The sequence below is a fragment of the Diceros bicornis genome, chromosome 17, assembly GCF_020826845.1.
Source record: "Diceros bicornis minor isolate mBicDic1 chromosome 17, mDicBic1.mat.cur, whole genome shotgun sequence".
NCBI classification, from domain to species: domain Eukaryota; kingdom Metazoa; phylum Chordata; class Mammalia; order Perissodactyla; family Rhinocerotidae; genus Diceros; species Diceros bicornis.
This window is the reverse complement of record NC_080756.1, coordinates 52,100,463-52,113,671: the sequence shown is the minus strand read 5'-3', so window position 1 is coordinate 52,113,671 and position 13,209 is coordinate 52,100,463. Positions and strand designations below refer to the sequence as shown.

General features: G+C 34.7%; 1 protein-coding gene across 1 annotated transcript; it reads left to right on the top strand.

The window, feature by feature from the left end:
- The first annotated feature begins 4,684 nt into the window (after window positions 1–4,684).
- On the top strand, window positions 4,685–11,338 carry CLEC1B (C-type lectin domain family 1 member B). Its single transcript, XM_058558823.1, has 6 exons — window positions 4,685–4,825; window positions 5,481–5,579; window positions 6,613–6,732; window positions 6,885–7,036; window positions 9,272–9,378; window positions 11,194–11,338. Exons 1-6 carry the CDS (start codon window positions 4,762–4,764, stop codon window positions 11,336–11,338), a joined length of 687 nt encoding a protein of 228 aa, XP_058414806.1. The 5' UTR covers window positions 4,685–4,761.
- The last annotated feature ends 1,871 nt before the right edge of the window (window positions 11,339–13,209 follow it).

Here is a 13,209-nt window from a genome sequence, read left to right as displayed (position 1 = left end):
CCTCCACTAGAATATAACCTCAATAAGAGCACAACTTATGTAAGTTCTGTTCACAACTTAATCCCCAGGAAATAGAATAGTGCCTGGGACATACACAGTGATCAACAAAAATATGTTCAGATAACTGATTAATTGTCCTTGCAATGTAAGTTTTATAGTGATTTTATTAGGACACTTTATGTCCCAGTATACTGTGACATGAATCATCAGTTCAAATACACTTGATCAATTCACTTTTCTTGGTCACATCATACTCATTCAAACTTTCAGAGCGTTGTTCAGATATTTGCCCTGCCTGAAAACATTCCCCTTTCCTCTCTCTCTTTATGCAATCTTTGCCTTTCCTTCAAATCTTAACTCAAGTCTTACATATTCTATTTGATTATTATTATTGTTATTATTTGTGTGTATGGGCGTGTGTGAGGAAGATCAGCCCTGAGCTCACATCCATGCCAATCCTCTTCTTTTTGCTGAGAAAGACTGGCCCTGGGCTAACATCCGTGCCCATCTTCCTCCACCTTATATGGGATGCTGCCACAGCATGGCCTGACAAGCGGTGCTTTGGTGTGCGCCTGGGATCCGAACCAGGGCCACCAGCAGTGGAGCGCCCGCACTTAACCGCTATGCCACGGGCCGGCCCCTCATTTGATTATTATTTAACTTTTTTATTTACAGATATTTTGTAAGCATGTGCATGATAAACTTCTCAGTGTTATGGATGCAGTCTAACACATTTTTTTCCTTCATTTTCTCTACTATGTGTAACAAAATGCTCGGCCACAGTTGTTATCTGATAATTATTCATTGTTTGGTTCATTAACTTTTAATAAAATGCATTCTGCTTTTCAATCCACATGTTTAAGCTTTCTGAAAATTTAAGAAAAATATTAATTATCCTTTTTTTCATGACAGGAAATCCTAGTCTTTTCCAAAGATAAACAATATTTAATACGTATGTAGAAGGCTAGTAACTCAAAGGTGAACCAAAAATTTTAATGCGCAGGACTGAGGGAGGGAACAAGCTATCACCTATAAATGCACCTAAGGGTTAGCTTAAAGGTGATGTACATTAAGAAGTCTGTACAAAGTTATGACCAGCTGCAAAATATTCACCTCCCTTATATTTTTTCAGTTTAGAGACATTGTTATAACACTCACAGTATCAACATCATTCTCTTTTCGTCTTTCTCTTTTACACATCCACTAGCCATCATTATATATTGATCAGTCTTATCCACGATGCTATGGATTCCACTAAGTTCCTTTGTTTTTGCATCTATACCTTGTCATTGTGATCCTAGTATATTTTACTCATTCTTCAGCTATAAACACAGATAATAGAATCCGGCCAATACCTAAATTTGAAAGACGCCTTTATGTAGTGGAAAGAACTTGGAAAACTAAGTAGATGGTGCTGCTTTTTATAAGTATGATCATAGAAAAGTCCCCAAATTCCTTAAACTTCTCTTTCTACATGTGTAATATTAGGATCAAAATTCCCATTGTACCTATATTCCTTCATTTACCAAATATCTATTGGATGGTAACAGTATGTCAGTCACTATTTTAGAACCGTGGAGTACATTCTTGTGGGGATACATGACAAAAATGTGTATATTTAAGAAGCCTCTGTGTGTCAGATAGTGATAAGTGCAATGGAAAAAAATGAAGCAAGAAAGAGGGACAAGAGTGTGGGCTGGTGTGTGGTGGGTGGGAGAAGTTGTTCTAAATACTAAAAAATAAAGGATAGCTAAAATCTAAGCCTCTGTGTTCCATAAGGACTAGTACCATGACTAACTTGCTCCATGAATATTCACCACCAATTTCAGTGCTTGAAACATATTCAATTAATAAAATATTTGCTTTAAAAGAGAAAATTTATGTAAAAGTGCCTCTTAATCTCTAAAATACTAAAGAAATAAAGATTTTTATTCCAAGTTCAAACTCATCTGGATATTTGGAATAAAGGACTTTTTCAACTCTTCTTTCCTAGGCCAAGAAAAAAGAGAGTAATAAAATATGCAAGCAGAAATAAAATGTCAATGATAGGCCTTGTAGGGTGATTAAGAGTTATCTAGCAAAGCCTCTGGATTTTGGAAAAGGAAAAAGAAAAGTTTGTAATATTTATCTCTTTTTCCTGCAGTTCTCTGCATAATTTTTGCTGAGTAACTCAGCTTGTATTTACAGATTACGTAGAGGGAGAAAGTCGAGTTAAGACTAATATTATCAGGGGCTTCTTTGACCTGAGAGTCTGTTCTCATCCAGTATATTTCTCACACTGCAAGGTCATGTTTGGGGGATAAAAATAATGGCCAATATATTTTTATGGAACATAGTTCTTGATATAAGACTCTCAGCCTGTGGCTAGAATAATCAACGATCCAAAAACCAATGATGTATTACAAACACCAAGGAGAAAGAACCAAAGGAAAATCCAGAGGCTGAGATATAGGAAAGGAAAATCATCTGAGGCTTAGTGTTACCCATTTCAAGTTTACCTACTTCTGGAGTTAAATGTACAGTTTTAAGAATTAATGAATCAAGAAGTAAGCCTGGCATATTCCTGGTGGTTTGCAAGAAGAATAAATGGGATACGTTTATAATTTAACCAATTGCCCAAGACCTAGAGATGTGGAAATCTGAACAAAGCAAGCTACTTGTTATATTTCAGACCTTATTAAAGTTTCTGTTAATTGAACAAGAAAATGTTTACAATAATTATAAGTCTTCCGAATGTCCATGGATCTTGCATTTAGGTATTTGATTTAACTTCACTATAAATTTTCAGAAGTTACTTATTTTGTTACTAAGAGAACAGAATAAAGCTTTCTTTAAAAAAAATGTCCTTTGAACTGCACCCTCCACACTCTTTTCTCTCTGTCACTTAGTCACAATTATTTTTCAGTGTTTCAGTATATTTTACAAAAAAAGCACTAAAGTAAGGCAGTGACAGAAAGGACACAGAAGATAGGAGTTAAGGTGAAAGAAAAACCTTGGGCTTGGTATGCGAGTAAACGTGAGCAAAGGAAGAGAGAGAGAGTCAAACTAACCCTCAGGCTGTGCTGGAAGGTTGGGGCTGTCATGCACTGTCAGGAAGGGTGAAGAGTCGTTTTGGCTGAAGAAGTTACTTGAATAGAAGCAGTGGTAGATGAATGGTAGGGAAATGATCTGAATTTGCCTGGCTTGTGATTGGGAAGCACTGAATATTTTAACAGAGATAAGAAACTCAGTGACAAAAAGTGGTTTGGAGATTTAAGAAATTGGATTATTTGATTTTTAGCACATTATTAAATTTGACATTTATTTCAAGGGAGTGGGATTTTTGATTAAATATCTGTTTTTGGTAAAATTATTTAAGTCCTGCTAAGTGTGGGTTTTAAAAATCAGGCAATGCCTTTCATGCTTGTTTTGTTTATACTTTACCTCATTCTCAAAATAATTTGAGGTGTGCAGTGAAAGAAATTTTAAAATAAAAGATTAGTTTAAGTGAGTTGACAAAGAATTCAAAGTGAAGGAGATAACAGCGAGGAAAAAAAATATGTACAAGAGATGCCAAAGGGAAAGTTAGTAAACAAAATACTTGTCACAAGATCTTATGTAATTACTACATTGAAAAATAAAATTTTCAATATAGTCTAACATTCTACTAACTAAAGGAAAAATAGAAATTAGATCATTTATAAGATAAATGCCTCCTTGGTTACTTAGAAGAAGGGAAGCTTTTCTGGCCGTAAAGTTTAACAAAAACATCTGCTACAAAACTATATAAGAGAAACCCTAATGATAAAATAGACAACACTCTCACCAATATTCCTACAACAAATACAGCAGGACCTTTCTACGGCTGTTCTTATAACTACCTGCAATGTAAGCTAAAATAACAATTTAAAAGCCCATTTCATAAAGTTAAATGTGTGAAATACTTATTATATTGTGATGCAAAGGGCACTAAGATATCATCCTTTCCTCAAATAGTTCTTCATCTAAATACCACTATACTTGGAATTACGTGAGTTCATTGAATTAAGATTTTTCCATTCCTGGAAATTCGTTTTGAAGTGCAAACATCACTTGAGCACAATACATCAAGTCACTAATTGTGTTATTTCACTTTGATTGTTTTCCTTCTATGCCTAAACCTAAGCAATATGAAGGCTGCCTCATTTGAAGTCCTTGAATTTTTGAAAAATTTGATTGGCAAGAGATGCAAGAATTTGGATGAATTCTAAGTCGTAATTAGGAACGGTCCCTTCTAACCCAAGACCATGAAACATCTAATCTAGTCCACATTAGATCACATTATATTAGACTTGCTCCTCACAGTGAGATAGACAATACATATATCTACTAGTATTTTATCCATGAATTTTCATGAGAAATTAGTTTATTTAAACAATATGATTTAGGCTCTGCTAAGGTTAAGATGAAGCAGGAACTTTTTTGTTCTTTGAAAGGATACACATGATGGAATACTGCTTAATTCAGAGTTGAAGATAAGGAAACAGGAAACAAATGCCATATCTACTCCTTTACCACAAGTTATTATTTTTGTGTTTGTATGTTCAAGGACCATGTATCTTCGAGCAGCTGTGAAACAGCTTCCTGGAAAGAAAAAAAAAAATACACTTGCTCCAACTCATATGGCTCTGCCTTACCAATGAGAGGAGCATCACAGACTGACAGACATTGAAATCATAAGAGTGGACACCACATTTTGCAAAGTAATTGAACTCTGAACTCACTTGTAGTCCAAGGAAAGCCATGCAGGATGAAGATGGATACGTCATCTTAAATATTAAAACTCGAAAACCAGCTCGCACCTCAGGTAAGAATGCTTAGAGCCAGAAATTGGAAATTAATTATCGAAATAGGTCAACCTAGTTTCCTTTTTCTACTAATGATAGCACATTTAGTTTTATTTTCCTAAATGACTTTCTTTCTCTACAGCATTTGTAGTGGTATCTACATGATATAGTAGTAACTACATGAGTAGTATCTACATAGGCTCAGATAGATTTATTTAGAATACAAACAACAAAAGATACAAGCAGGGTACACTACCTTAAGGCTTATAGAGTTCAATGCTGGAGGGAATAGAAACCAAGCGGGTAAGGGGAGAGAATGTTTTGCAATCCCATTTTCTAAGATGTCAGCACATGGGCGTGATCCTCCGGTCATTGATTATAGAAGCAATTATTTACGAGAGTGGGCACAAAACAAAGTAAACACATAAAACTTTAACAGTTAGTTGTATTTTAAGTCAGAAAGAAGAAGTCCGTTGGGGATGGGGCCATCCCCATGTGTGGAATGGGAGTGGTTTATGCTTACTATTGACGACCACCAAGGGAACACAGGCAAGATATGCCAACGAATATGTTTATATTGCTTGGAAAATCCTGAGAGAGCAGGAACAGGGATGACACTGCCCCAAAGCTATGCCATACTGCCAGCCCTCTGACGTCTTTATTGTATGCCCACAGTTGACCTTGCTACCCCATCTTTGTGGCGTGTGATGGCTTTGATTCTGCTGATCTTGTGCATGGGGATGGTCGTTGGGCTGGTGACTCTGGGGATTACATGTAAGTATTGACTCATTGCCAAAGATTTGATCTGAGGAAGGCAATACCTAAGAGTCCCGGTGTATCCCACTAATCTTATTTGTCACTATTTGCCTACTTGTCACTACTCCAATCATCCTATATGTAGCTCAAGATATTCTCAATAAAGGAGAATTCTTACCTTTCCTTCTAATAAAAATCATCTTTTAGATTTTTTTTATTAATTAAAAACTATTTTCAAGAATTTTAAACTGGGCTTTAAGATCCTCCTAAGTATGGATTCACACTTTTATAATTTTTTTTTCTCCCTGTCCTGCATATCTTAAGATCCAGCCAATCCGGATTTTTCTGTTTCACAAATAAATCCTACATCTCCTTGCCTGAAATTTTGCTCATTTTATTCCTTCTTCTGAAAATGTCCTCCTTCTCATTTTGTTTAATGAATTTATTTACTTCCATGAGGAGACAATTTATATCACACCTAATTTATAAATATTTTTCTCCTTGTAAATCTAAAAGCCCTCTAATGTCACATTATCATGTTTAGTTGTTGCTTGTTTATATATTGTTTATTTTTTCACAAGATATTTTAGAATTCGTCATTCATCATCTTTTATTTACCTGAGTATCACAGTATTTGAGCATAAAAGGAAATCAATATGTATGTGTTAAATGAAAGGATCTTTTGGTATTACATAAAAAACAAAATAGCAAAATTCATCTCTGTGAATCTGTTTAGAAACCTGCATTCAAGGAAAGTTGAAATAACTGCTTTGGGCATGCAATTTGATCATGGCATTTTCTCATTTGTGATTGACTCCTTCAAATAGTTCGCTTGTTCTTTTGGATAACCCTCTGGTGCCAATTTTACATAGTTCTTAATTTGTTCTTTATACTCCCCTTTACCCTAGCCCTTTTCAGCACTCATTTACTCATGTGCATCTAGTAAACACTTCATAGATTGATAATTCTACTGAAATTAAAGTTCATTGAAAGGTCTTTACATCACCCTTATTACCCTGATTACAAATTATTATGTAATTTTTACACCTAGCTGTCAAGCAGCAAAACTACCTACGAGCTGAGAATAAAAATCTCTCAGGAACTCTGCAGCAATTAGCAAAGCGGTTCTGCCAATATTTATTAAAATCATTGGAAAAAGGGCACAATTTGGGTACGTATAGTTTGGTAACCTCTTCATCTTCTCTACCCCTGGAGTATTTCTGTGATGCTATCTGTAGGAAATCTTGAGATCTGCAGTAAACATGGGGAAAAATTAAGCCCAATTTAGAATGAAAGGGTTCCTATGCTTGGTTTCTCCTTAAGGCCATAAGTGCAGCCCATGTGACATAAACTGGAGATATTATGGAGAAGGTTGCTATGGATTCTTCAGGCACAACTTGACATGGGAAGAGAGTAAGCAGTACTGTACTGGCATGAATGCTACTCTTGTGAAGATCACCAACCAGAACATTCTGGTAAGGAGATGTCTATGTCAAATATTTTGGAGTCAGAAGGAGAAAAATCTCAAGTGAAATATTTCACTAAAACAATATATATTTTTTTCACATCTCCCAATTTGTGCTAATATGAGAAGCTTATCAAGCTCAGTAAAAATTACAACATTTGAGAGTAGCAAGAGGTGAAATAGAACTATGGGATTTTGAGTTCTGGTCTTATCTCTGCAACAAGTAATTTAACCTTTCTCAACTTCCTTAACTCTATTTACTAATTCATAAAAGAGTCTGAAGGTATAAAGAAACTTAATATGGTTGTAAAATATAAATAACAATGTTATCTCAATATTACATGCCTTTTTTTTTTTTTTTGTGAGGAAGATCAGCCCTGAGCTAACAACATCCATGCTAATCCTCCTCTTTTTGCATAATTTCCAAAATTATGTTTGGAAGCAATCTCATTTGCGCAACACACAAGATTTCAGTTGAAAATTTTCCATTAAACATGTCTCCTCTTCCACATTTCCCGCTCTGATAGCTCCTAATAAAGTCTCTATTTTCAAGCAAAATACGTCCACATCCATTCATATACTCTCTTCTTATTATTTAATGTAGCTTTTCTCTTCTTCATGAGTCCTGGGAGCAAGTCAGAAACCAAGCCTTCTACCTTCTCCCTTCTACCCAATAACAGGTTTATCAAAACACATTTTTTAAAAAGGCAAAAATTCTTTATAGTATTTATCCTACAATTTCTTATATAGTTATTATCCATATTTTTGTGTATTAAAAAAGAAAGCAAATGTAAGTTGGAAAAGAAGTCAGGATTTGGGCTATGTGCAGACAGAGATTCAAGAGAAAAATATTCAAGCTGGTCATATTCTACAAAATTGTTATAGTTGATCAGCAAAATTGACATACTTTCCTGAGAGCTGAAGTGCACAGTACTGGACCAGAAATGAGGACATGAGTCCAGTGACATTTGTGAGCATTTGTGTGCTGTGTTATTCTAACTTGCTGTACCATCTACTTTCTCGTTTTGTGGGCTCAGACTCATAGAGAAGAAATTCAGATAAATAAATTAATAGTTCTTTCCAATCAGGCAAAATAACAGAGTACTCTGAAATCTCAGCTCCTGCAAAGAGATTAATTGGAGACACATTTACATGTTTTGACACTTATTACTCTAAGCTGATGCCAGATTGGAGATTTATAAGTAAAAGAGAAAGTAATATAATTTTTGAGAAACAAAGAATAGTGGAATTTCAGGCAGAATTTCAGACAGAATATACTTCCTATAGTGAAGTATATAATGAGGATGTATTTCAAAGAAAAGAACAAGAATTAATGGAATTGATGGGTGGCTCAAGCTTTAAGAAATAAGCACTGAAAAGTGACTTTCACACAATATCTCTTATGGAATGCCATTCTGTGTCTTACGTGTCTGTCAAGAAGCTCGAGTCATTTTTTATTTGCCAAGAATGCATTCTAACCCGTCTGTTTTTCTGTGAGGTATGGAAATATAAAACATTTGATCTCCTTTTAATTTTGTTACCCATAGATCGACTCATCCATTAATTCAACAAATATGTGCTGGAACTATTCCAGGACCTGAACCTATGCAGTTAATAAAACATAAAAAATCTCTAACCTCATGGAGCTTGTATTCTAGTTGGAGCAATAAGCAATGGACAAAAACAAATTGGTATATAGTATAGAAGATAGGAAAAGTAGATGTATGTTATTTGTAAATCCCTTTGAGAAAGACATCATATAATTCCCCTTTACCCAATCAACTGAAACAAATTAATACTTCCACATGTACGATTTGTAGGCAAGCTGAGCAATGAAACTAAAGCAAGTAGAGGTTAAATTTAGGGAATACAAATTTTCACCAATAATGTATTTCTTCTTCATTTTCCTTCTCTAGTTGTTTACCATTTATCTCATTTAAGAGACATGTATGGGACTCTATTTGGAAATCTAATCTTCAATTGATGGAAAGAGAAACACATAGAAAGATTAGAATATCAGTTACATTGTGTACAGTTTTTTTCCTGTGTCCTACAAGTATTTTTTATTCCAAAACAAGTGATCTTGGTACAATTCTAAATATCAAATATGATTAATTAATATTAATATAGACAAATAATATAAAATTTTTTTTTGTCCAGGTTCTTACCATGAAGCTTTGTCTTTATGTTGTTACAAGAGCTGTGGAAGCCTTCTGACCATTATATTTATTTGTGGTTGTAATAGGAATACATCAAAAACAGGATTTCATCAATGCGTTGGGTTGGATTGTCCCGACAGAACTCTAATAAGGTGTGGTTGTGGGAAGATGGCTCAGTTCCTTCCAAAAATGTGTAAGTCACTGGACACTCAAAATACAAGGCACAACTAGCAATTTTTATTCCTGAGATCCTCTATCCTCTTGAGTGCAAGTTACTTAAAAGTTGGGAGCTGACTCTGTACCCTACTGTGGGTTATATAAGCAGCAGCTGAGTCACTTACACCCTAATCCTAAGAAGAGAACACTGGTTATAAGACAATTCTACTTTCCCTACTCTCGCATTGATCTGCTCTTTATCTAAGGTACAATCCACCTCTATTCACGATATTTTTTTCCATTAATTTCTACCCTCAACTTTACCATTGGAACATTTTATGTGTTCTTTTTTTTCAGCTTGATCTAATTCTCTTCACATATTTTTAGAACAAAATTATCATCCTCATTATTTTATGGTTGAAAGTTAATACTTTGAGGATTCTTTTGACTTCAGTGTCATTTTACCTACTCTTACACCCAGGGATCTTCAAGAATCAGGCACATCATCATTCACAAAGTGGTTCCAATGTTCACGTCATGAGGCTCCATCCTTCCACAGATAATCCAGGCAAAGGAGACAATTGCATTAAGAGTTCCTTAATGTGACTATCCTGTCTCCAGTCTCAACATTTGTTTTTCCTCTTGTATATCAAAACTGCAAAGTCTCTCCAGTTAAAATTTAAACTGATAACCGTAACTTGTACAATCTGATTATTACTTGAATTTTTAATTTATTCAACAGATATTTATTAAGTATTTACTATGAGTAAGAGCCAAGGATTCTGCAAGTACAAACAAGCCTCTCCATAGATCTTGGGCTTGATCTCCTGTCACTTGCTGACTCATTCACAATATTGCAGGCAAACTGGCATTCCCTTCGCTCTTTCAACAGATTAAACTTGTTTTGTTGTCTTAGGACTTTTGTACTTGCTGTATCCTTCTAGAATGCTCTACCTCCAGAACTCCATGACTGGCACCCCTTTGTGACTCAAGTCTCTGTTTAAACATCACTTCCTCAATGAGACCAACTTTAATTATTCCAACAAATTAGCCTCCCTCCACTCACATCCACTTGAGTTTATCATATCACACTGTTTTGTTTCTTCACAACTCTTACTGCTTTCTGAAATTTTCTATCTATTTGTTGGCTTCTTACCCATATCCTCCAACTATAATGTAAGTTCTCCAGTAGAAAGGACCTTGTCTTTGTTTACCACTCTGTCATCAGCATGTAAAACAACTTCGGCACATAGTAGGTAGTCCATAGATTGTTGGCAAATAAATTAGTAAATACACATTTTTTGTCTTCTTGTCGCATGCAATCTAGCAGAGAATACAGACAAATTAACAGACAATCGCAATACAGTGTGCTGTGTTATATCTGCTACCTTGTAACACAAATCCTCATTTCAAAAACATTTAATCAACTTACTTTTCCTTAAGTTCATTCCTGTCCAGCCACTTGCCTTACAGGGCTTTCCATCTCTTCTCTGTTTATCTAAATCCTACCCTTCCTTCAAGAGTAAAGTATGATCCTCTATTGAAAGATGATAAAGTCTTTCTCATAATTTCAATCCCCGTTCATCTTTTGCTTTGGACTCCTATTGTACCTAGCATTTACTTGCTGCTTAATGTTATGCTGTATTAAATTGCTACCAAGCTTTTCAAACGCACGTACTTTATACCGTCAAGCAGATTGGAAGTTTCTCAGTAATCTAATGTTTTTTTTTTTCACTTATTTTCCCCATACTTTTTGCTTCCACTCTTTGCAACAAAATACCATACATAGAGTTTGATTGTTTGTTGTTTATTTAGCTTTCAAAGGAACTCATTCTACCTTTTCCATTCACAGGTTTAAGCATCCTGGAAATGAATCAGAAAACATGAATTGTGCTTATTTTCATAATGGGAAAATTCACCCTACCTTATGTAAAAACAAACATTATTTAATGTGTGAGAGGAAGGCTGGCATGACAAAGATGGACGAACTACCTTAATGCAAAGCGATGAACAGGCACAGACATGTGCTTGATTGTATAATAAAAGATCTGGACAAAGGAATAACTAGCCATAAAATTGCTTATTTCTCCATTTATTTCCCTTGGAGTCATCCTTACATTATCTTTCCTACCAACACCATTTAGTACCACCTTTATATATTCCTTTATACTAACTGATAACTTAGTCTCTTTTTTATACATCCAGAAGCTAGTCTGTGAGTGGATAATTTGCTTCTCAGGTGTTGTGTTTCTGCTAATTTTCTTCTTCTCTTTTTTTTCTTATTGAAATTTTATTTCATTTACATATTTATTTTAGGTGAACTGACATTTTTATGATAAGAGGTATCCTTTTCTCACTTTGTTCTTTCTTTTCTTTCCTTTTTATTTTTTTTATTGAGGTCATATTGGCTTATAACATCGTGTGAATTTCAGGTGTGCATTATTATATTTCAGTTTCTGTATAGACTGCATTGTGTTCACCATCAATAGTCTAGTTTTTATCCATTACCATACTTGTGTGCCCTTTTATCCCTTTTGCCTCTCCCTTCCCCTTCTTCTTGTCTTTTATTCTTAATTATCTCAACATAGCATGATTCACTGCATCTTCAGAAAAAACATATAAATTTAAAACTGGAACAAGAAAGGTTAGGGCTTAATTGATTTAAGCTGGGCAAAATATCAAAGTTTGAAAACTATTCAAAATATCTAAGTTTGAAAGATAGCATAAGATAATGGAAAGAACACTAAATTTGGAGTCAGTAGAATAATTTGGATGGTGTTATCACTTACTTAAAGTGCAACCATGGACCAGTCATATAGCCTCTTTAACTTCCATTTTCTCATATTTAAAATAGGATAACACTCATCTTATGTCCTTCAGAGTTCTACAACCTAAACTAAAACTTCAGAGTATTAACTAGACCAGAAAGACCTTGAAGGCAGACACCATGACTTTCCTACTTGCTGTTCATTGCCCAGCACCAAGTGCAGTTCCTGGCTCACAGAAAACAGAAAGATATTTGCTTCTCATTGTGTGAGATGATTTATTAGGAAGCTCCACAATCAGTAAAATATTATAGAAATATAATTTCTATTCCAAATCCACCTCTGGTCAGACCTAACAGCAGTAATTTTCTATGCAAATGAAGGAACATAAAGTTTGCAAGAAACCTGATGGAATGGAAAATGAGTAAATGCTTCCTAACAAAGCCCATAGGCTGGTAGACGGAACAGCAAGTAAAAATGCTTTATCTAGTCCTTTTCCTGACAGTTCTATGCTTGGTTTTTGTCAAGCGACTCAGGAAGTATTTATAGAATATGTAGAGGGGCACCCTTTAACAAGATAACTGGCAAAATTTGCATTTCTTTCACACAGCTTCCCTGAAGGTACTCTTTTTTCATAAATTAGTGGTAATAAAATGTATGAACATGATTGTCAAACATCTCAGCTGAGGTGCTTGGTAAAACATGAAGATGTTCAAACACAAATACTTATACTACTCATACTTATGGAAGGCTGAGGAGACACAGAGACCCCCTCGTTTTTAACAAGCACCCCCATTATTCTAATACAAATAGTCTTGAATACATTTTGGGAAGCATTACTTTAGAACTTACACCTTTATGTGGCTTTTGGTAAGTTAGTTAGTCTATTTAAAACTCAGTTTCCTCATCTATGAAATGGGTTTAATATTATTACCTTACTCATAAGGTAATTGTGAGGATCATTTAATATAATTATGTAAAGCATTGAGCAGAGTATCAAGCATTTAATAAATAATCAATAAGTATGTATTACCTTTATAGCTTTGTGCACTAACACCCAAAGACACTTGAATCTTTATCTTGTTTTAGACTATCAATAAACA

Bases quoted from the DNA above. Each gene is read 5' to 3' on its own strand.
- CLEC1B (XM_058558823.1), top strand. From the start codon at position 4,762: ATGCAGGATGAAGATGGATACGTCATCTTAAATATTAAAACTCGAAAA. The intron at 4,826-5,480 runs GTAAGAATGCTT...GTATGCCCACAG, and splicing joins AAAACCAGCTCGCACCTCAG to TTGACCTTGCTACCCCATCT. The intron at 6,733-6,884 runs GTACGTATAGTT...TTTCTCCTTAAG, and splicing joins GGAAAAAGGGCACAATTTGG to GCCATAAGTGCAGCCCATGT.